At 45.3% G+C, this 25,418-nt stretch overlaps 1 protein-coding gene across 1 annotated transcript in view; it reads right to left on the bottom strand.

The window, feature by feature from the left end:
• The window catches only part of PPM1A (protein phosphatase, Mg2+/Mn2+ dependent 1A), a 44,924-nt gene extending 19,929 nt beyond the window's left edge, over window positions 1-24,995 (bottom strand). The window contains exons 1-2 of the mRNA XM_063439805.1: window positions 24,777-24,995; window positions 8,411-9,262 (exon numbers count right to left, since the gene is read on the bottom strand). Of these exons, the coding sequence (XP_063295875.1) occupies window positions 8,411-9,244 (834 nt within the window). The 5' untranslated portion in view covers window positions 9,245-9,262; window positions 24,777-24,995. The remainder of the gene's footprint in view (window positions 1-8,410; window positions 9,263-24,776) is intronic.
• Between the last annotated feature and the right edge of the window lie 423 nt (window positions 24,996-25,418).

The following is a 25,418-nucleotide window of genomic DNA, read 5'->3' as shown; positions in this document are numbered from 1 at the left end:
GGTCTATTTGACGTCAGTGTTGAGGACGAAACCAATGCACATGTGCACAGCACAAGCATTAGGCAATCCATGTAAATGCAGGAAGGCTTTGAGTTGCTGTCTGGTATAAAGCCATAGGAGGCAGTCTTAACTCTGCAACAAACAGTGCAGTTTCTCTAAAACTGCAAAGTTTTACATTGGAGGATTCAGGGGACAGACCACTTCAATGAGATTGGTACTTTTAATGAAGTCAATTTAGGAATAAAATCTTGCCAAAATTCAGAGCACACAAAATAAACTATATATTGTTTCTTAAAATTCCCAGATATTACTAATAACATGACGTAAAGTCCTCATTTTATTAATGACACGGAGGCGAGTATTATGCTCTCCTACTTTATTCCTCAGCAGCAAAGAGAAAATATAAAATGTAAAATATGAAGTATATATATAACAGATACAACCATATCTGCCTAGTAACAGGGCAGCCAATCAGCTTCTAGGAAAAGTCCATAAATGTCTTGCTATGCACTTCCACTTTCTCTTCTTTGCCTTCTGAACCGAAGACCCAAACCGAAATATCCACTTAAGGAACTAACAATCGCCAACATGGTAAACGGCATCACAACAAAATCAAGCTGTAAAACAGAGAAATAGGTGGTAAACTCCAAACTTAGGATCTGAGTGCAATATATCAAAACCATGCTGCCTGTATACAAAGTACATCATTGTCAAAATATCATATATATCACCATACAAAGACTACACTGCATAGCCAAGAACAAATAAATCATGAGTACTTACAGTGAGAGACGAAGACGACCCCCCCGATTGAACCACATCGCAAATCCAACCCAGACCCACGGGTGGGTGGGCAGGAATAATACTCGCCTCCGTGTCATTAATAAAATCATGACTTTACGTCATGTTATTAGTAAAATCTGGGAATTGTATTAATGACACAGAGGCTCCTATTATGCTAGTTTAAAGCTGAGCCACAACTAACGAGGAAACATGTTCAATCGGGCGGTAATAAAAATCGTGGAACGTAGATTCCTTAGACCAATGCGCTGCCTTCAAGATATCATCCAAACAACATCCTATCGTAGAAACCTTCGATGCCATGGCACCTCTAACCAAATGAGCCGAAATTATTGAAGTATCAATCCCTGCAGCGGAAAGGAGACTCTTAACCCAACGAGCCAACGTAGTCGAGGAGACCGGGAGAAACGGTGTCCTAAAGGAAATAAACAGTTGAGACAAGTCCGCTGACCTCAACTGTCGAGTGCGATCCAAATAAACTCGGAGACAAGTCACAGGACACAAGGCAGGTCTGACTGAACATCTAGGGTAGTCCACCGACTTAGAAGTCCTCCTCGAGATGTTAAATGACACACCTTCGGGGGTGAATGAGATCGCGTTCCAGTCCAAAGCTCTGACGTCCGAGACCCTCTTGCATGAAAGGAGACATAGAAGCATAACCAATTTCCATGACAACTGTTTGAGCGTTAACTCCTCATTACGGGGCCATGACTCCAAGAAACCAAGAACAACGTTAACATCCCAAAACGAATACCTGGATCTCGGAGGTCTAGCGAAACGGATACCCTTCAATAAGCGATACACAAATTAATGTTGTCCAATCGGAGATCCGTCAATCCCCCGATGTCCGGCTGATATGGCCGATCTATTGACATTAATGGTGCGCGATAGGCCAAACCAGATTCAAAAAGTGTAGTCAAGAAACTGAGCACCTCATTCAGAGGGGCAGAAAGTGGATCCAACAATATTCCCACGCACCAGCCAGATCACACGCGCCACACAGATTTGCAAGCTGTTCTGGTACCTGGTGCCCAGGCATTCTCCAAGAGTCGAGCAGTAGCTTGCAGAATGTCCGCGATACACCAGGGTCCCCTGAGATCAACCAAGCCGTGAGTTGGAGCAGATTCTGATCCACCAATTCGTGCGAGTTCCCATCCGGATCCAGAAGCACATCCGATCTCATTTCGATCATCCAACGGAAATCCATCGCCATCTCCAGGAGACGGGGAAACCACGGTTGAGATTGCCAGAGGGGAGCTATCACCACCAACGTACAATCCTGTCTGGTCGAGTACACCAGTGTCCAAGAGATCAGGTTGAATGGTGGAAACGCAAAGTGACGCCCCTGCGGCCACGTTTGTAGGAACGCATCCACCGCCGCGGCCGCTGGGTCCAGTCTCCAACTGAAGTATTGGGGCAGTTGGGAGTTTCAGTCTGGACGCGAACAAATCCAGGTGCAACGGACCCCATAGCCGATCTATCAGCCGAAAGGTCAAAGGTAGCAGATGCCAATCTCCTGAGTCTTTCAGGTAACGCGAATTCCAATACGCCCATTCGTTGTCCAATCCCGGGATGTGTTCGGCCGTAACCGATACAGCGCTGTGGAGGCAAAACTGGCAGAAGTCCTTTGCCAGTTGTTTTGATTTTGTTCCACCCAGGTGATTTATATACCTGACTGCGGACACATGGTCCATGCGTAGAAGAACACAACAATTTCCCTGAGTCGGAGATAGACTCCGAATGGCGAATGATCCCGCTAACAGCTCCAGGCAATTTATGTGCAAACTTGACTCTACTTCGGACCATCTTCCACCTGTGGAGACACTGCCACAGCGAGCGCCCCAACCATGTAGGCTGGCATCCGATTCTATTATCATGTCCGGAGCAGTACCGAAGATGGCCCGGCCGTTCCAAGCCTCCATATGGTCAAACCACCACTGCAGTTCTTCTTTGGAATCCCTGTCCAGGCTCAATTCGCTCTCGAATGAACCGCTCGACCGAAGATGGGATCCCTTCAGACGTTGTAGGGCCCGATAATGTAGTGGACCTGGAAAAATCGCCTGAATCAATGAGGCCAAAAGGCCGATCACCCTCGCCAGTTGTCGTACGGAGAGAGAGGTGGCTCGTAGCGCACGCCGTATCTCCTTCATAGACTTTAGCTTGGCCTCTGGAAAGAATAAGAACTGGGCGACCGAATCGACCTCGAAACCTAGGAATTCTATCCTCTGTACCAGGGTCACAATGGATTTCTCCCAATTTATGAGGAAACCTAATCCTTCCAGGAGAGCCACCGTCCATTCCAGCTGACTGAGAAGTTGCTCGGGGGACGAAGACATAATCAGTATGTCGTCCAGGTAGATAATCATGCGGACCCCTCGAGCTCTGAGAAACGCCACTACGGGCTTCATCACCTTCGTGAAACACCATGGGGAGCCAAAGATAGACCGAACGGCAGACAGGTAAACCGCCACCGACGTCATTGCCACGTAAAGTGCAATAAGTCCCAGTGCTCTTCCGCCATGGGTATGGTCAAATAGGCATCTTTGAGGTCCAGTTTGACCATCCAGTCCCCTTGACGGAGCAGGTCCCTGAGACAATGATCACCTTCCATCTTGAAGTGATCGTAACAGAAGAAACTGTTGAGGTGCTTGAGGTTTATCACCGGTCGGACACCTCCGCCTTTTCTCGGCAACAAGGAACAAATTGCTTATGAACCCTGGGTGATCGTAGGGAATTTCCTGGATAGCTCGTTTGGCAGAAAGATCCGCGATCTCCGCGGTAATTAACCCGGACTGCTCTTCCAGCAACTTCAGTTCCTGTGGGACAGAAGTCTGGACAGGGGGAGACAACAAATCTAGATGGAAACCCCTGACCGTATCCAGAACCCAACAATCTGTGGTGATCGGGCCCCACATATCGAGAAATAGCGCTAGTCTGCCCCCCACGCTTGCCCGTAAAGCTATACACTCGGGGGTACTCACGTAAGGGCGTCTGTACGTGGGCGGTCCACGACCTCCTCGATTCTACCATGGTCTTCCGCGTGAGGGAAAGAAGGGGCGCGGGCTTATAGTCCTGGTAGGCCCGAGGGGCAGTAAAGGAACCTCTGAGTCCGCGAGGGACCTCGAGATCCACGGCCGGGCGGACGGCTCCTATACCTCCCGGCCCCATGGAAAACCTTTGGGCCAAAAACACGCTTCAGGTTTGGTTGGGCCTTATCTAGGGCGGTGAAGGTGCGTACAAAGGAGCCCAAATCTTTAACAAAAGACTCCCCAAAGAGCATACCTTTGGCTGAAGCACCCGGTTCTTTCACCGCAAGATTCACCACCTTGGGCTCAATTTTGAGCAAAATCGCCTTGCAGCGCTCAGCCGACATGGCAGTGTTCGCGTTGCCGAGAAGGCAAATCAACCTCTGGACCCACCCGATTGCTTCATCTAAGTCAAGGGGGTTGGTCCCTGCCTTAGCCGCCACCAAAAGCTCATAAAGCTTGGCAGCGGGCCCCAGGGTGTCCAGAATCTTGTCCTGGCAATTATGGAGTGAAAACTCCAGTCCATTTCTGGGTTTCCAACCCGTTTTCGCCAGGAACTGGGAAATCTGAGTATCAACCTCTGGCGTCTTGCACGCCGCATCAGGCACCGAAGGCCTCGGGCACTCAGCCCTCAATTTACTGCGCCCCTCTCTGGATAGAGGGGTACGCATGCGTAGTGCCTGGCCAGCGGCTCTCTTGCGCGGTAACGCACCATCTTGGACGGTCATAGGCACGTCAGTCAGGGCAGGTAATACCGGCAACACATCGGGAGAGACGTGTTTATTCTTTGCGACTCGTCTGAAGCTGCAGCACAGGCTGGGGAGTGGGTAAAATAGAAGGGGCCAGGGGCTGTGTCAACGCCTGCTGAATGGTATGAGACAGGGACGAAGACACAGTCCCCATGGCAGAGGCCAGTGCCCTCTGCATGGTGGAATCAATGAGGGCCTGGAACTCTTAATATGGAGTGATGCCCATCTCCCCAGTGATGGGGGTCTGTAAAGGATCCATACTGGGATAATTGGGGCTATCAGACCCTTCACCTCTAGCCTGCATAGCTTGCAGAGCAGAGAAAAACACCACTCTAAGTAGAACTGTACCTTTAAATATACAGTCACAGGGCAAATGCAGGGTAGCAAGTGTACCCTAACAATAGAATGATAAATTCAATGGGGAAGAAACTAATCTAAGCAGAGAGGGTTGAGTAACCCATAGAGGAAATACCTTACAGTAAATTAAAACGAGGAGGGAGAGGTACAGGGAGCCGGACGCCGAGTAACACCAACCACGTGTGCGTCGAAGGCAAAAGATGGCCGCCACATGCAGGGCACGCCGCGGGTGCCTAGAGCTCCTCCCCAGTCAATGGCCGGGGAGCGCGAGCATCACACGTGGCCGGTAACTCCCTCGCACCAGCGGATAACGAGGGAAGAGAGGGGTGACCAAGGAGCAGAAAAGCTCCAAGAGAAAAAACGTCCCCTGCTAACCCGGGACCCTTGCCTGTAAAAGAACAGTGCATAACAGGCAGGGAAACCGGGCAGAGCGCAGGGGACGGAAAACACACAAGTATAAGTGCAAATTACATGAGAATACACAGAAACACATGAAATAACAGTTAGAAAATCAATTACCAATCCAATAAAAGTTACAGCAGGTAAACAAACCTGGTAACAATAATAAGCACAAATATATAGGAGAGAAAAAAATATACTTAGCTGGTCTGAGGACAGCAGCAAAGAAAGAGGAAGTGCATAGCAAGACATTTATGGACTGTTCCTAGAAGCTGATTGGCTGCCCTGTTACTGGGCAGATATGGTTGTATCTGTTATATATGGTTCATATTTTAAATTTCTCTTTCAGTTATATTTTCTCTTTGCTGCTGAGGAATAAAGTAAGAAAGAGATAACATAATAGTAGCCTCCGTGTCATTAATAAAATTCAAGAACAATATACCGTATATACTCGAGTATAAGCAGAGTTTTTTTAGCACATTTTTTGTGCTAAAAAACCCCAACTCGGCTTATACTCGAGTCAATAGTCTGTATTATGGCAATTTGCATTGCCATAATACAGACTGGGGCTGTGGGGGCTGTAAGAGAGTTTACTTACCTCTCCTGCAGCTCCTGTCAGCTTCCTCCTCCTCCGCGCCGTCCATTCAGCACCTCGGTCAGCTCCCAGTGTAAGTCTCGCGAGAGCCGCGGCTCTCGCGAGACTTACACTGGGAGCTGACAGAGGGAGCTGCACGGACGGCGCGAAGGAGGAGAGAGCTGACAGGAGCTGCAGGAGAGGTAAGTAAACTCTCTTACAGCCCCCACAGCCCCCCACTGAACTGCCAATGCTGGACCACCAGGGAAGGAGAGCCCCCCTCCCTGCCATGTATCAAGCAGGGAGGGGGGACGAAAAAAAAAAATTAGTAATAATAAAAAAAAGAAATTAAATAATAATACAAAAATAATAAAAAATTAAATTAAATAAATAAAAATAATAAAAAAAATATTAAAATAATAATAAAAAAACAAAATTGCCCATCCCCCACCAAGGCTCTGCAACACACACACACACACACGCTGCACTCCTACGCTCACACGCTGCACTCATACACACACGCTGCACTCATACACACACGCTGCACTCATACACACACGCTGCACTCATTATACACACACTGTAAATAAATATTCAATTAATATATTTTTTTTTAGGATCTAATTTTATTTAGAAATTTACCAGTAGCTGCTGCATTTCTCACCCTAGTCTTATACTCGAGTCAATAAGTTTTCCCAGTTTTTTGGGGTAAAATTAGGGGCCTCGGCTTATATTCGGGTCGGCTTATACTCGAGTATATACGGTACCACAAAATAGAGAACAGGTTAAAAAAAATTCTAAAGCTATAATATCCAATCGAGATCCAAACCTAAAATGTGGTATTGATAATCTATATCAATAAAATAAATCAAAATTTTCCAAATGTTAAGTTTTTGGGGGTGGGGGGAAATCTGTTTAGACATTTTGGAGTCTGTTACCTTGAAATATTAAAAGGGACACTAAAGTCACCAGAACTACAGCTTATTGAATTTGTTCTGGTGAGTAATCATTCCCTTCAATCTTTTTGCAGTAAACACTGTTTTCAGAGAAAATGCAGTGTTTACATTACAGCCTAGGGATACCTCCAATGGCCACTCCTCGGATGGTTACTAGAGGTGCTTCCTGGGGCAGTGCTTCACACTGTGCAGTACTGCCTTTCAGTGTCTCCACCCTCTGCATGCAGACACTGAACTTTCCTCGTAGTGATGCACTGATTCAATGCATTTCTATGAGGAGATGCGGATTGCCTAGGGCTGACTCTGCCCATGATCTGCCTCCTTGACAGTTTCAGCCAAGCCTATGGGATTGGCTTTTGTTCACCATATCTGATGTGAGCCAAGCAGGCAGATCAGGGGCAGAACCAGCAACAGACTGCAATAAAAGTAAGATTTTGCTATATTTATGGAAGAAAGGGGGTGGCGAGGAAGGTTAGATGGTAGTTTTCACTATATATATATATAACACACACGTGTTCCTGACCCTATAGTGTTCTTTTGACTTCTTTAAATGTGGCGAAATTAAAGCCTGTTCTCTACAGAAAAGTGTGTTTTAAAACACTTGAAAATGTTAACAGATTAAAAAAAAAAAAAATTTCAGCCAAAGGATTTTTAGATAAGGCAAATTGTAGAACTTTGCATTGAGATCTGCACAGCAATCACCAATGACTTTATACAACTCCCAGAATGTAATTTATTATGCCAATAATTACATCAGCATTTTCCTTTAGGATTTACACACACTTGTGACAACACTTGCCATGATCTTTTATGCCCTTTAATTAATACAACTAAACTGGTAAAAGTTAATGTAAACTAAACACTTTCAAATTTTATCAATGCATCATTGGCCTCGGCAGTAAAACTTCCAGATGACATTGGATTCATTTCAGGCTATATATATTCTACATGAATCACTTTTACATTAGTGAATATGTGGTGGTTCTTGATTAGGGATCAACCGATAATCTGTGAACTCTCAGGCCGATAGTTTACCGATATTCTGTACAATTACCGTTTTAGTTTTTTTATTAAGTGGTTAAATGCACAAAATATACATGCCAGTCCAATTTTTTTAATGTTTTCAAGAATATTTCTGTGTGTGCAGTGGATGCAGTAAGAGTATTTGATTAGTAAATGCAGTGTGTGTGTGTTTGTTTGTGTAGTGGATGCAGTGTGGGTAATGGATAGTGTGTGTATAAATATGTGTGGTAGGAACTCCCCCACCCCTTACATGTCTTTTGTGCCCCCCCCCCACCCCCCCATTTCCCCTTAATGTTCCTCTCCCTTCTCTTTTAGTGGTCCCCCATGTGCATCCACCTCCTGCCAGTCACTCCGATCTAGCACCCCCCAGGCCGGTGCGCCCTAAGGTGGCAGCTTGTGCTCAGAATATCGGCAAAACCGATAATCAGTCGATCCCTATTCTGGATAACATCTAAAACTAGACATGGCCACTTCGTTACATATTGTATAGCTTGCCAAACGCCACACAGAGAATATCTCCAATACCTTGTACAGACAGGTGTCTACTATTTCATTGCACACTTTTTCAAGGTCTTCAGTAACTTCAAGTCTGGATCTTACGAAATCACACAGCTCTTCGTTCCCCATGACATCCCAGATTCCGTCACACGCCAGGATTATAAACTGGTCATCTTCTTCAGATCGCTCAATCTCATAAACTTCAGGCTCTGGTGAAACAAGCTGCTCTGTAGGGCCTTTTCCGTGGACACATTTATAATCAAAGTCACCTAGAGCCCTTGAAACAGCAAGTGACCCATTTACACGCTGGATCATTACAGAGCCACCAGCATTCTGTATGCGCTCCTTTTCAAGTGGATTGCTTGGTTTGTGATCCTGCGTAAAGAAATGGACTTTCTTGCTCCTACAAAGTAAACCTCTTGAGTCTCCACAGTTGATAAAGTAAATATGCTGAGGAGAAAGCATTACACCCACAGCGGTTGAGCCACTTCTGTCTGCACCATGTTTCTTCTCAGAGATTACTCTCATATGTTCATCAATTTGCAGGAAGCCTGTTCTGATCCCACTTTTTACACTCTCTACAGACAACTGTCCGTCAGTCCCTTTGAAATCCTGGTTGCTTGTGATGTGATCTAGCAAATGCTCACAGCAGTATTTGGCAACCTGGGACCCAGCATGACCGTCATAAACAGCAAAGAATGACCAACCATCAAGTCCGTTTGGCAGACCAATCACAGCTGTATGTGCATCTTCCATTTCAACTCGCCAGCCTTGCATACTACTAAGACCATATCGCAATCCATTACCGTGCCCTTGGGCATTATGTTTCTCCATCTTTGGCTTGTCTAAAAACGCTCCCATTTTGATAATTCTTTAGATCTAGGAAAGGGTATACATAAGGAGAGATAAAAAGATTAGTAATAGAGTATAAGTGTAAGCATGTCTTTAGAGAGCAAACTATTTGTATTTAAACCATCCCTTTTGCTCACATTTTACGGTTCTCAATACATTGAATAAACCTCTGGGGGGTTATTCAACAAAGTGTGAACGGTCATAAATTCAACATGAAATTCTAAATTTAGGACAGACAAAATTAAAACATAGCCAACTTGAATTTTCTTAAAATGTGAAATTCCCTTTCTGAAAATTCACACTTCTAACCTGTTCAGACATGGAGCTAAAAACAAACCATAACTAATTCACTTCCCGCAAGATATTCTTTCATATAATGTAAGCTATACACAATATTTTTGGCCACACGTCACCAGAATTATTAGAATTTATGGAGTCAATGAGGATTATTAATAAAGAGAGGTAAAATGCTTTATTTATCCCCTTAAGGACGAAACTTCTGGAATAAAGGGGAATCCTGACATGTCACACATGTCATGTGTCCTTAAGGGGTTAAGTGGAGCAGTCACCATGGAAACAAAATTAAAAGGGACAGCATAGTCACCAAAACAACCATAACTTAGTGAAGCAGTTTCAGTGTATAGATCATGCCCCTGCAGTCGAATTGCTCAAGTCTGTGTCATGTAGGAGTTACGTCACTTTTCTTTCTATTTATGCAGCCCTAATCACCTTCACTGACTGTGGCTGACAGCCTGCATGTAAACAAAATTGTTTCATTTTCATATATAACTTACTTTAAACATTTGTATCTCTGGCTCTATAAATTGAACTTATTACATACATGAGGATCCCGTAGGGTCTAGCAAGCTATTAACAGAGCAGAAGACAAGAAACTTTAAATTAAAACACAATTTGCAAAAAAGTGTAAACAGATGACTCTTTACATAAAATGCTTAGGAAGGCTGTGTAAGTTAAAAGACCACTCTAGTGCCAGGAAAACACTCGTTTTCCTGGCACTATAGTGCCCTGAGGGTGCCCCCGCCCGGCTCTGGAAAGGGGAAAAGGGGTAAAACTTACCTTTTTCCAGCGCTGGGCGGGGAGCTCTCTGCCTCCGATCCTCCTCCGTTCTGCCCCGTCGGCTGAATGCGCACGCACGGCAAGAGCTGCGCGCGCATTCAGCCGGTCGCATAGGAAAGCATTTACAATGCTTTCCTATGGACGCTTGCATGCTCTCACTGTGATTTTCACAGTGAGAATCACGCAAGCGCCTCTAGCAGCTGTCAATGAGACAGCCACTAGAGGATTTGGGAGAAGGCTTAACCCATTAATAAACATAGCCGTTTCTCTGAAACGGCTATGTTTATAAAAAAATGGGTTAACCCTAGCTGGACCTGGCACCCAGACCACTTCATTAAGCTGAAGTGGTCTGGGTGCCTAGAGTGGTCCTTTAAAGCCAGGGGAGGTGTGGCTTGAGCTGCATAAACAGTGATTTAACTCCTATATGGCAGATAATTGAGCAGTGACACTACAGGGGCATGATGTATACACCAAAACTGCTTCATTAAGATAAAGTTGTTTTGCTGACTATATTGTCCCTTTAAGGGTTTTACTTGAAGGAACACTATAGCGTTCATGATAATAAGATTTACTTCCTTTTGTCTGGACTATGTGGGCGCTCGCCTATCTGGATGAGATCAACAATCTTTATCATCTCAACCAATCCAATGCTTACTCAAAGAGAAGCATTGGGAGGCTAGTTTGCAAACCGCCATGTCCCATGAATTATTTTCTCATAGATAGGACAGGGACAGGCTACATGCCTGAAAACACTACAGTAAGCTGCAGTGGTTGTGGCGTCTAGAATGTCCCTATAATATAATGTACCTGGTAATTGTGTTCTATAATTGTCCACTTGTCAGAATCCACCACCCCCCCCCTCCCCCATGGAGATTGAAGTAACCCTTTAACCTTAGATCAATATTATGCATATCTTTTTTTCCAGTTTATCTGGCTTTTATGTGGGTAGGCTTTTATGTTAAAATGTGACTTCTGTCTGTAAGCCGTTTTTCATTTCTACCATACATGCCCCATTTTCTGGCAAAATTATTGCCAAGTACTTTTTCCCCCAAGGAAAGGAAGGGTTTATTTTGTTTGCAATTTGATGTACAGTTATTTAATACATTACAGCCATAATGCATGGAAAAATGTATATATAAAAAAATAAACACCTTTAAAGCTTTCATAACTCAGTATACATTTCTATTCCATTTGAGGGTTAATGGACGGATTGCAGAGCATTAATCCTTTCCAATAATCCCTGTTATGGAGTTATCTAATAAGCTCATGGTTTCAGACGTGTTCTTTTAGTCTCTAACAACAGCTCTGCCACAAGTGCTCCTAATACTTTGATGTGGATAGTAAGTAACTCCTAAAAAAAAATTAAAAAATGTAATCTAAAAATGTTTAAAAAGTAAAAAAAATAATTACATTAACATCATCCCTATTAACTGTTGTCACCCGTACTACTAACCTCTTTCACTAAAAGGAACCGTGTTGATATCTAGCGCACGCGCGCACATACACACTTAAAAAAAACAAAAATACAATTTTACATATATATAAAATTTTTATAAGTGTGTGTAGGCCGGTGTGCAGATTTTTGTTTAACATTGTATTAACTATCCACAGACTTCAGGTGGAAGGGGTTTCCAATCACAATTTTTCCCCACCATAACAAATTTGGATTTTCTTCCCAAGCACTACCAAGCAAACCAGTAACCAACCTCATGTTGATGGGTTGCATTAACAACAAAACAGCTGTCCATGAGTGGTTCACTGGTTTTGCATCTTTTCCTAAATTGTGTTCCAAGCAGTTGTACACGGCAAACACAGATTAAAAGAAATCCATGTTTAAAATGGAATGAGGCAAAAATGTGATTCTTTGTTAAACTAATTTGCATATGCCCACCCAGAATCCTTTGCGGTTGTAATATCACTGCAGATTTGGGATTTCTGTGGGAAAAGCAAGTCTTATGGCTTGACTGGTGTGCAGATTTTTGTTTAACATTGTATGTTTTGTTTAACATTGTAATATATATATATATATATATATATATATATATATATATATATATATTTAAACACACACACACACAACATACCTAATTTTATACAGTTGTTGCAGTGGCCTTGTATATTTAACCCTGCAATGTAAAATACCACTTGGTTAAATCCACCTCTAGTGGCTGTCATACTGACAGAGTGAAATGGAGTCACCTGACAAGGAAGCCCACACAGGAAATAATTGATTCAATGCTTTCCTATGAGGAAGCTGGAATGTGGACACATCACTCATGCGCATCATGTCCCCAATTTTCCTCTATGAGGAACATTGGACTGCTTCATTGGACGAAGCAAGGCTACCCATGACATCGTAGAATGGAGGAGAAGCAGAAAGCAGCACATCGGAGCCTCGACGCTGGAAGGTAAGTAAAACCCTTTATTTTTATTGCACACAGAGGGGGGCTGGGAACCTTATATAACTAGGGACACAGACACTAAAGCATTAGGGTTACAGGTTTGTGTTCCTAATGTGTCCATACAATTAGTTCCCAGATACAGTATTATGGGGTAAACGTTTAGAGGTTGCACAATACTGTCTTACAGCAGTTGTGAAACACTAATATGTGTTCAGCGAAGTCTCCAGAGTAAAACTGTACCTCCCATGTGCAGGTTTAAATACAGTGCTACCAAAATTAATTCTCTGGATTTTCAGCCTGGGTTGTCAGACAGGTTCCTCAAATTGCAATCAATAAAATTACTTAATTATGTAAAAATACTACATAAGGGGGCGGAGCCAGCGGCCATACTGAAAGGACGCATCTCCCTCAAGCTCTGAGCTAAAACGCCGATATTGAGCATTTATCACGGGAAATTACCTACCTGCACACAAAGCTGCCATGTACCTCGCTGAAGGCATGGGTCACGTAATAAATACACAGCTGAGAGACCCCCCGCAACAGCAGACATTGGTGAGCTCTTGAGAAGGCAGCAATCCACTGGAGGGCCTAAAATGGCTCCACTGTCAGTTGGGCTCTCATCCAGCGACGAGATTTCAGCAGAAGGGGAGGACTACGATGTTAGAGTACCTACCAGACCCGTGCCCCACGCCAGCGGCAAAGCCTCTAATCATAGAGGACAAATTGCGGAGCCTCCTGGACGAGCTATGCCGAAACGTAACGACCGATATCGGACGGTTCCGAGAAGAAATTAATGGGGTATCAGCCCGCTTGCACCATACAGAGTTGAACTCTGCGGACCATGAGAACCGTATACAATCCTTGGAGAAACAGATATCAACCCTACAGCGGTCTCAAATGCTTGCCCAGGAAAATATGGTAGCGATGGAAGATAAGAGGCGTTGGAAAAAATATCAAAATCAGAGGCCTGCCTGACACTCTAGAGCCTACGGAAGTTCCACACCTATTTCGCAGATTACTCAACGCACTATTCTCTGCCAGACAAGTTAAGGCGATGCCTCTAGATGGGTGGTACAGAATCCCCAAACCAACCACAGGCTCCCAGGGCACTAGCAGAGACACCATTGTCCAATTCTAGCAAAGTCAGGACCAACTGGCCTTCATTGCGGCCATCCGTAACAGGTCACCTTTTCAATTTGAGGAACACTCTCTAACATTCTTACCCGACCTGTCCAGAGCCACCCTGGAGTGGCGACGTTGTCTGCGCCCACTGACAATGGTACTCATTGCCCATAAAATATACCGCTGGGGAACGCCAAGAAGCCTAATCATCCTGAAGGAAAATGGAGACCTGAGGATCACTAATACTGCCGAAATCCCTGACACTATGAACCCTGGGGCTGCCCACGCAAGTAGCCACAGAGCCGACTCAGCCACCACCTTCGACATCCACTCACTGGGATCTCGCGTGGGTCCACCTGTTCATTCCTGCGGCTCACCAGGGAAATCCAACAACTCTGGGGTCCTGAACTGTCAGCAATTACTGGCAACTTTTTCAAAATGTATGCGATTTAAGTGTTTTTTCAATTTTAATTTTTTTTTTTTTTTTTACAATTTACTCTTTTATTTTGTTTTTCCAAATAATAAAGAATACAGAAAAAGAAAAAAAGGGGGGGAGGGGGGGGGAAGGAACAACCAAACGAGATCACTTATCTCTATACATATCTTCTATATTATAAGATATAGTTCATCACTTTATAAAGCCTAAATTCCCAAAACATGACTTATCTTATATAGCTTTTGTAATCTTAAATTATATAAAGTAAATTACAATGATAACTAATACACAGATTCAAAAAATACTTTTTTAGGTAACCCTTATGTTGTCTCCATTGCTTTAGCCACTAATAGTAACAGTTGTCACTCCAAAAAGTATCACCATGCCAACCGTGCCCAATAATAGAGGAGACCTATTTCCCAGCTTAAACAAAAAAGGGGGGGGGAACAGAAAACAAAAAAGGGGGAAGGCACATGCATATTCTTGCAGTATATATCATCACATTAATTTCTATTCTATTTCTTTCCTCTTTTCTTAAAATTGTAATTTTCTTTAACTGTTTCTCATGTGTTTTGCATAACTTGCTAAATTCCCCGTGAAGTGTTCCTTTGAACACAGTTTATAGCTCACATTATCACTGTATACCACAGTCGGAAGAAGCATTATAATGATGCTGAATCCAACATCCCCCCACAGGTAAATCTCAAATACATATACTACGGACCATCCTAAGGGGGTCCTAGCCTCTACCAAATCATAGCAACCCTACTTAAAGACCTTCATGGACAAGGAGGCATATAGGTGCTTCCCACCCTAAATGGCACTCTTATTACCTTCTTCAGAGCTCTAAGGGGGGGACAGTATTCCTACTTACTTCTCACTTATTTCAACATGCTGCCTATTTGTCGTGTCCATACTCCTGTCTTATAACATGTTGAATAACCCAGTTTCTCATCCTTTTTATGTCTGGATAGCTCTTGTTGAATATCTAATGTTTTATTTCTAACAGATTTGACTAGCCTGAAAACTTCACTAAAAAGGTGTGCAGAAATTTTTCTTTGAGAGCAATCACATGGCCCGCAGGGGGACTGTCTGGGCTGTCAGGCAGTCCCCCCAGACCAGGAGCAACACCGATCACCGGCAGGGGAACGGCAGTGATCGGGTAATATATTTGCAGCGGACGTACCGGGTATGTCATCGGTCCCTAAGGGGTTAATTAGTATGCCATTAGCCAGCCTGGTGTATATTCTTTGCATAGAGGGTAATTCCGTGGCTAAAAGTGCTCAGCTGACGCTCTCAGCCAATTAAGGACCACTGGATCAGCATCAGTTTTGCAGCTCTGAAAAAGCTTGATGTGCATCACCCAGCATCAGAGAAGGCTTGGCGTACGATGGGGTCCCAGGAAAGAGGACTAATCATTGCAGTTTACGGGTTTTTGTTTTAACCACTTAATTTAACAAACATTAATGTTTAACCCTTTAAGAACGGGGATAATTGTCATACCAAAACCTAAAATTTGCACATGTCTTTGTTACACCAACATTTAAGGGTTTTAAGTGTCCCCATACATATAATAGACATATATATTCAAAACAATAGTTTGTGTGTGTGAGAAAATCTGAGGGTTGCAGTATCAGTGGGTGTGTGTCAGAGAGATGAATCCCCCACCATTGCACTGGAAAGGTGTTTTACTCACCTTTTTTCACACACACTGTGCCGATCTCACCATGGCTGGAGAATCGCACTGCGTCAATCAGCATCTCCTCATAGAAATGCAATGAATCAATGTATCTCTATGAGGAACAGTCAATGGACTAAGGAGCACCTCTAGTGGTCATCTGAGTGACTGTCACTAGAGGTGTTCAGAGGGAGCAATATAATCAATGCATTTTCTCTGAAAAGTTAGTGTTTACATTGAAAAGCGTGCAGGGACAGGTTATAGACACTAGAACAGGCTTCCCCAAACTCTGGCCCTCAAGACGTTGCTGAACTACAACTCCCATGATTCTCAGCCTATTTCATTCATAGAATCATGGGAGTTGTAGTTCAGCAACATCTGGAGGGCCGGAGTTTGGGGAAGCCTGCACTAGAACAACTACATTAGGCTGTAGTGGTACTGGTGATTATACTGTCCCTTGATTTTTTTATTTGTTATTATAAAACTTGGCTCCTAACTCTAGCAGACATTAAGCGTGAATAGGATAAAATAAAAACGATATACCAACCCAAAGCTTTTATCAACGCCAACGGTATATTTACCCTAACCTTAACCCTACACTATTCCTAAACCTAAAACAGCAGTAACCCAACCCCTACACTAACTTACCCTTAAAATCTAACCCTAAGTAAACCCTCTGCTAATATCAATCCTAAACTAGAAGATGTTTTTTCTAGTTAAAAAAGTAGAGTTGTCTGCGCCAATCATCTATTGGCTGTTTTCATAATTAAAGGGGCACTATAGTCACCAGAACAACTATAGCTTATTGTATTTGTTCTGGTGAGTACACTCAATCCCTTCAGACTCTTTGCAGTAAACACTGTCTTTTCAGAGAAAATGCAGTGTTTACATTACAGCCTAGGGATACCTCAAACCGGCCAACCCTCAGATGGCTGCTAGAGATGCTTCCTGGGGCAGTACTGCACAGTGTGACTGAGTCAGTGTCTCCACCCTCTGCATGAAGACACTGAACTTTCCTCATAGAGACGCATTGTGCCGTGTTTGGCTTGTGCTGGCTCTGCCCCCTGATCTACCTCCTTGACAATCTCACCCAATCTAATGCTTACCATGGGGAAAACACTGTGATTGGCTTTGATTAACACTTCTGATGTCAGTCAAGCAGGCAGATCAGGGGCAGAGCCAGCAGCAGCAGACTGGAATAAAGGTAAGATTTTACTATATTTGTGGGTGATAGATGGTGTTTTTAACACTATAGCGTAGGGAAAAGCCTGTGTTCTTGACCCCATAGTATTCATTTAAATTCTATGTGACTAAGAATGCAGTCTGCTTTCCTGCCAATTACACGGTTATCAGTGCTGGGCAGCTAGCAAAGCCCAACACCGATCACCATCAGCTTGAGCCAAGCATGGAGACCCTGGAAACAGATACTGAGCGCTATCACGGTTTTGGGGTTAAACGGCTCTATGATGTGCTGTCGTCCTGCATACATAGAGCTCATTGGCCAGGTATAATGGATACCTTGGATTTAACCCTGCTCTCACCACAATTTATTTATAGGCTGACTTTCAGCGCTACATGCAGCTCAGACAGTCTGGGGCAACTGCAAAATGGCCCCAGCTGACAGAGGGGAGTCTTGGGCATCGATTGATACCTGGGACTCCCTGGTGTGAGCAGAGATTTTACTGCAGGGCGTGTCAATATGCCCCAACAGCAATTCTCCAAATATAAGTGATTGACCAATTAAACTGAATCAGTCTCTTTGACATGTATTGTGAGCGCCTCAATGCAATCCAGGTGGATTTTAGCTCCTTGTCATTCAAAGACGGATACTGGTGTTCTAGGTTGTTTCCCTGCACCTGATGTGAGCCCATGTCCTTCCCAATATGAAGCATCTATAGTATAAGTCTTCAATCGGTGGGCCTGCAAACACAGTGTTTTGTTTTTCTGGAAACTGAATTTTGACCAGACTTTGAGGCAAACAAAGAGCCAACACTCGCTTATAAAAGTAATATGCAAGATAGGTGCAAGAATTAAAGCAAAATTAATGTCCGCAGATCATTGCTTCACATAAAACTCATAAGTATATATGTGATGAGGGAGAGAACTTTGCTTCCACTGATTAAACCAGTCTTGAAAATCCTTGTAGAATGGGGCAGTAGGGTGAATTACTCTTGAATAATTCTCCCACATTGATTTCTCTACGTTCAGTTGTTCAGTCCAGTGTCTAGAGATAAGCTAAACTACCCAAGTGTGTTCCTTTGATAGCATGCAGGGTTACTTGGCAATAATTTAGGAGTTAGTAAATGCCAGAGTAGCAATTAACTTTATTGCACAAAGTGTAATTTTTAAACCAAGACAAATGAAGCCATCTGGTGAGTTTGCAATGGATAACCCTTTTGTTAATAGCAGGGTTGGAAGGATTTCACAGTACAACTCTACCTTTAGTAAACGGAGCACAAAGACATAAGTGACAAACTACCTGTACTCCTTGTAATAAAACAAATCCCTAGCAAACAGACTAGCACAATAAGGATTAAAGGGGAAGTACTATAATGCAAATAGACGAATGCAGAATAAGCATTCTATAAATATTTTGCATGCTAGTAATTACTTAAAGCAACTGTCACCAGATAATACATTTCATTATATTTCTAACAGTCTAAAGTCATTGGAAAACAGTGGGACTTTGTCATAAGGTAAAATCTGAACTTCACAAAACGTAGCAAAATGCAAGTTTTGTCAATTATCGCAGTAGTCACTGGCAATAGCTATGGAATCAGTCATCTCGCAGACTGCAAGTCTTGTTCTGTGATGGACACCACAGGGACCTTCCACAGACAGTTCTATATCCTCAGTATGTATGCAGCTCTTGCTGAGTGAAGTGCCAAGAGTCAAAGAAAGAAGATGGCAGCGTCAATTAAGTACATTACTTTATTTTCAACTCCCTGGCCACCAGATTATGAAACATAGCAAAGACCCTGGAAGGTGATGAAACCGCCTTAAGGTGGCATTTCCCCTACATTTACTGCATCTCAGACAGCACTTCTGTTTCGGCAGAGGTTGTACTGAGCAACCTATAGAGTTTCCTATCAAAATGAATGGGAATCGTGCAGCCGCCATGGATTTCGACTAGAGTAGTTAGGCAGTTCTGTGGACGGATGATCATCTTTCAGTCAATTTATGGTGATGACTGGCACATGCACGGCTTCTCCCAGGGAAGGGACAAGTTAACAAAACAATTCCTCAGCCCAATTTATAGTTTTAGTAAAAAAACAAACTGCTTTTTTCCCCCCTTATGTTCGAGCTATGCATTTTTCAGAAGTGTTTACAATGTTTGCTCATTGAGAAAATGTAGCACTGTTTTGTATTGTGAGACTTTGTTGTTAGGGTAGAGTTGCTGTGTACACTGGACTTTATTTTTTACTATTGAAGCTGAGGTGTGACAACACGTGCTTGCCATCTCCAGTCTTTTGTATATAAAGTGCTCCAAGATATACTCATGAATAGAAGCCACTAATGACAACCAAGAACCTTGAAGGTTGGTTCATGACTCAAAAGCTTGAAATGCTCTAAGAAAAAGCAGGTTAGCCAAGACATTTACAAAGTGTCCTCCATGGATTCTCCAAATTATCCACACTACGGCATACAGGGGAAATAGTGACTGAACAATGAAAGCTCCATACATAATCCTTTCCAGCAGGAGGCAGCAGTCAGACCTGCCATTTAATACACAAAGCACTGTAGGAGCCGTCCGTGAGCATCACTGTAACAGATCCAACACAACCGACTGCCCACGAACACTAACTAGACCTTTTATTCCAGATGAGTCAAAGTCATTGGTGGAATTACAGGTTTTCAATCTACAAATGTATCTAGGGAGGTTCGCATGTACTTAATTTCTAGTGACATGATAAAACTTGGACCTTTACAGCACCTTAAGCAAGATAAGTGGGAGAAGCTGATAAATGCAGTGCAGAACACCGATAAAGTAACATGCTTGGAGAATTACTCTACATTACAGATAATGAGGATGTAAGGTATTTTACTAAATACCTGCTTATTTATACACAGCCAGCCATTGCAGTTAGTTTGCAGGCCCTGCCTCTGAGTCTGCAAACATTTCCCACTGGGATTTTTTCCTTCAGGTGATGTCATTAGTAGTGACAGCGTATTCAAATAAAATATGATTATTTGTTTTATCCATCACCATGGACTACTCATAAATGGCCAGATAGCATATAATTATATACTGAAAAGTATGCACTGTGACTACCTCTTAAAAAGCAGAGACTGACATTAAAAATCCGTTACATAGTGAGAAATCCGTGTAGCATCGATATCGGGCACCGTAAAAGTGACACTCCTCTGGGTGAGGACAAGCACAGGATTAGGAAAGAGATTTGTTTTCGGTTATGCATAACAAATCCAACCTGTATTATATACAGAGTTGGAAGCAGCCAACCAGTGTCTACATGCAGGAGAAGGTTTAAACATAATGAAAGTTAAAACGTTTTAAATATTCCTTTGGAAGAAAATATTACCATGTCCATCATTCCCATTATGATTTTATACGGCGTTCCTAAGTAATATAACAAGATGTGGACACCCAATGTCATCAAGACTTCAAGTGCTTGATGACAATAACGCTGATCCCAAATGTCATAAGGACTGCATTCAGAGCATGTTCATGCATGTCCCCAATGCTAGTCCCTGTGAATGCCCAAAGAGGAGGAAACGGAGGTCTTCTGGCACAGTTCCCACGAGAAGCCCTAATTGGAATGCAGCACAGGCACAGCACAGTTGGGCAAACCATGACAGCAAAACAAAATACGGGCAACGCTTGCGAAAAGAAACTCCTGCACTTGCACAGCCGTGTTGAGGATCCCAATATATCACACTGTATGTATCCTGTAAGCCGTGCTCAACAAAAGTTAACATTGTAAGTAGAAAGGTTTTGGAAAACAAAAATAGATGTGTTTCTGATACTTTGTTTCATTCTAGTATTTCCCATTTGTTTGCTTAATCAGGTTATCGAACGGCTAGAGTTTAATAAACCATGCGGGGTTCACTTTACAGGACTACTAATAAACAATAACAAATAAGACATGAGCATTATATGGTTTAAAAACAAACCAAGGATCTTTATACTATTAAGAAATAAATCATTATGGGGTTTTTTTTTCTCTTTTTTTAAATGTATAAAACTAGCCATTAATATTGTGTTGAATCTGTTTTAAAACCATACAATGTGGTTCTGAAATTTAAAAATATAAAATTAAAAAAGCCTCAATGCTTACATTTACTGCACAAAGCTCTGCGAAAAGCAGGAATTGGTAACCTTTATTCCAACACAAGTGCACACTGCAAAGATGGAACCAAATTTGGTCCTTGACCAGTCTTGGTTGACACATCGTTAGGTCTACTTGTGGTGCAATAAAGGTACCAGTCACAGCACCTAAAGCCTTGTGCTCTCTTATTTGGTTATAATGATATTGGGCCAAAGGGGGAACCCAGGAATCTGCACCCTCGCACATTATAATGCCCATTACAATTTAATGTTAGTTACATCATCTAGAATTATTTGATCAGAAACTAGCGAAAGCTATACATGAACGCTGCGCATATCTTAAATTTGAATTTATGGGGTATTTGTAGCACTGGCAACAAATGTATCAGAAAAGAGAGATGAGAGAAGAAGCATCTGTCTATCAACTCATCCAATTCATGTTTTTTTTTCCCCCCATGAACGGAGCCATAGACATGACTGGCTTAAATGTTCATGTACGTACTCTGATGCATGAGTTGAGGGCTGGGCTTATAGCAGCTATTTACAGGTACAACTGGCACAGGGTCTATTACAGACCAAGCCTCAGATTACTAGAAAGGCAGACAATCTATAAAGTATGATATCAATGATTTGCTTTTCCTAGATATAAAGAGCCTGGTACTTGGATTAAATCCCAAAATCATTGTTATACATCCTAGGGGTGGGAAGTTAAATTCACCCTGTAAAAGACTACAGAAGCAGAGAGGGCAATAATGGACGTAGGGAGAATAGAAAGTAGGGTGCAAATGAAGAGCAGTTGTGATAGAGTGGGCTGAGAGAAGAGGAGGGAGAGTAGGGGGGCAGAAAGAGAGGATTAGCAATGAAGAGGGCAGAGACAGAGAGGATGAGGAATGTATATATTTGGGATTGAAGAAGCAAAAAAAAAAAAAAAAAGAGGGTGAGTGTGTGAGCCTGGCTGCTCTGTGCAGTGTGCGTGCCTGCGTGAGTGGATGCTCAGTGTGCGTGCCTGCGTGAGTGGATGCTCAGTGTGCGTGCCTGCGTGAGTGGATGCTCAGTGTGCGTGCCTGCGTGAGTGGATGCTCAGTGTGCGTGCCTGCGTGAGTGGATGCTCAGTGTGCGTGCCTGCGTGAGTGGATGCTCAGTGTGCGTGCCTGCGTGAGTGGATGCTCAGTGTGCGTGCCTGCTCAGTGCAGTGCAGTGTGCGTGCCTGCTCAGTGCAGTGCAGTGTGCGTGGCTGCTCAGTGCAGTGTGCGTGGCAGTGTGCGTGGCTGCTCAGTGCAGTGTGCGTGGCAGTGTGCGTGGCTGCTCCGTGCAGTGTGCGTGGCAGTGTGCGTGGCTGCTCCGTGCAGTGTGAGTGGATGCTCCGTGCAGTGTGAGTGGATGCTCCGTGCAGTGTGAGTGGATGCTCCGTGCAGTGTGAGTGGATGCTCCGTGCAGTGTGAGTGGATGCTCCGTGCAGTGTGAGTGGATGCTCCGTGCAGTGTGAGTGGATGCTCCGTGCAGTGTGAGTGGATGCTCCGTGCAGTGTGAGTGGATGCTCCGTGCAGTGTGAGTGGATGCTCCGTGCAGTGTGAGTGGATGCTCCGTGCAGTGTGAGTGGATGCTCCGTGCAGTGTGAGTGGATGCTCCGTGCAGTGTGAGTGGATGCTCCGTGCAGTGTGAGTGGATGCTCCGTGCAGTGTGAGTGGATGCTCCGTGCAGTGTGAGTGGCAGCTCCGTGCAGTGTGAGTGGCAGCTCCGTGCAGTGTGAGTGGCAGCTCCGTGCAGTGTGAGTGGCAGCTCCGTGCAGTGTGAGTGGCAGCTCCGTGCAGTGTGAGTGGCAGCTCCGTGCAGTGTGAGTGGCAGCTCCGTGCAGTGTGAGTGGCAGCTCCGTGCAGTGTGAGTGGCAGCTCCGTGCAGTGTGAGTGGCAGCTCCGTGCAGTGTGAGTGGCAGCTCCGTGCAGTGTGAGTGGCAGCTCCGTGCAGTGTGAGTGGCAGCTCCGTGCAGTGTGAGTGGCAGCTCCGTGCAGTGTGAGTGGCAGCTCCGTGCAGTGTGAGTGGCAGCTCCGTGCAGTGTGAGTGGCAGCTCCGTGCAGTGTGAGTGGCAGCTCCGTGCAGTGTGAGTGGCAGCTCCGTGCAGTGTGAGTGGCAGCTCCGTGCAGTGTGAGTGGCAGCTCCGTGCAGTGTGAGTGGCAGCTCCGTGCAGTGTGAGTGGCAGCTCCGTGCAGTGTGAGTGGCAGCTCCGTGCAGTGTGAGTGGCAGCTCCGTGCAGTGTGAGTGGCAGCTCCGTGCAGTGTGAGTGGCAGCTCCGTGCAGTGTGAGTGGCAGCTCCGTGCAGTGTGAGTGGCAGCTCCGTGCAGTGTGAGTGGCAGCTCCGTGCAGTGTGAGTGGCAGCTCCGTGCAGTGTGAGTGGCAGCTCCGTGCAGTGTGAGTGGCAGCTCCGTGCAGTGTGAGTGGCAGCTCCGTGCAGTGTGAGTGGCAGCTCCGTGCAGTGTGAGTGGCAGTGTGAGTGGATGCTCCGTGCAGTGTGAGTGGATGCTCCGTGCAGTGTGAGTGGATGCTCCGTGCAGTGTGAGTGGATGCTCCGTGCAGTGTGAGTGGATGCTCCGTGCAGTGTGAGTGGATGCTCCGTGCAGTGTGAGTGGATGCTCCGTGCAGTGTGAGTGGATGCTCCGTGCAGTGTGAGTGGATGCTCCGTGCAGTGTGAGTGGATGCTCCGTGCAGTGTGAGTGGATGATCCGTGCAGTGTGAGTGGCAGTGTGAGTGGATGCTCCGTGCAGTGTGAGTGGCTGCTCCGTGCAGTGTGAGTGGCAGTGTGAGTGGATGCTCCGTGCAGTGAGAGTGGCAGTGTGAGTGGCAGTGTGAGTGGATGCTCCGTGCAGTGTGAGTGGATGCTCCGTGCAGTGTGAGTGGATGCTCCGTGCAGTGTGAGTGGATGCTCCGTGCAGTGTGAGTGGATGCTCCGTGCAGTGTGAGTGGATGCTCCGTGCAGTGTGAGTGGATGCTCCGTGCAGTGTGAGTGGATGCTCCGTGCAGTGTGAGTGGATGCTCCGTGCAGTGTGAGTGGCAGTGTGAGTGGATGCTCAGTGCAGTGAGAGTGGCAGTGTGAGTGGATGCTCAGTGCAGTGTGAGTGGATGCTCAGTGCAGTGTGAGTGGATGCTCAGTGCAGTGTGAGTGGATGCTCAGTGCAGTGTGAGTGGATGCTCAGTGCAGTGTGAGTGGATGCTCCGTGCAGTGTGAGTGGATGCTCCGTGCAGTGTGAGTGGATGCTCCGTGCAGTGTGAGTGGATGCTCCGTGCAGTGTGAGTGGCAGTGTGAGTGGATGCTCCGTGCAGTGTGAGTGGCAGTGTGAGTGGATGCTCCGTGCAGTGTGAGTGGATGCTCAGTGCAGTGAGTGGCAGTGTATACCCACACTCCGTTGACATGTCTCCATGCAGTGAGCCGCCCTGACAATGAGGTCACTGCGATGTGAGGCCGGGATTAGTACCCGCTGGCGCAGTGCGATAATCGGCCGATATAACTCGGTGTATCACTCGGTGTAGCCCCTCCCCCCACTTACCGGCAGCAGGACGAGTCACGGAGAGCAGCGCGGGGCAGGCCGGGAATGGCCGGGCTCAGATCATTCCTGCGTCTCGCGGCCTCGGGCAGAGCGACTCATTCCTGTCCCCCTCCCCCCGGGGGCTCCCAGGACCGTGCGGCGGCGGCGGCGGCGGCGGAGGGCGGGCTCGGGCGGGGCGGCCTGGGCTCTCGAGCAGACAATTCACGGCGGATCCAGTCAGCCGAGCGATCGAGCTCGCGACACCCCCCTCTCTGCGCTCGGTCTCCCTCCCGCGCCTGTCTGCGTGCGCGCACCTGCACCAACCCCCGGGCACGCGCGCCAGTGCGTCACTACGTCACACTCTGCCCGAGCTCCCGGATGTGGGGAGACGAGAGTGGGCGGGGCTGACAGGCCGGGGGCCGTACGTCATCCTCAAAATGGCGGCCGGGCCAGGCGCGCGCTACGACTGGCTGTCATGGCCGACACAAGTCAGAGACACCTGGTGACACACACACACAGCCCTGGGGTTACAGTGACCGTATTCTCACCCCCTCACATCATTAATACATTATAATAAAGGCTAATTAAATACATTGTGTTACAATTAAAGCGCTTCAGCTTGGCACAGCGTTTTAGATTGGAGTGGCGTTTCAGCCTGGAGCG

The sequence above is a fragment of the Pelobates fuscus genome, chromosome 13 (assembly GCF_036172605.1).
Source record: "Pelobates fuscus isolate aPelFus1 chromosome 13, aPelFus1.pri, whole genome shotgun sequence".
Taxonomy (NCBI): Eukaryota; Metazoa; Chordata; class Amphibia; order Anura; family Pelobatidae; genus Pelobates; species Pelobates fuscus.
This window is presented reverse-complemented; position numbering and strand designations above follow the sequence as displayed.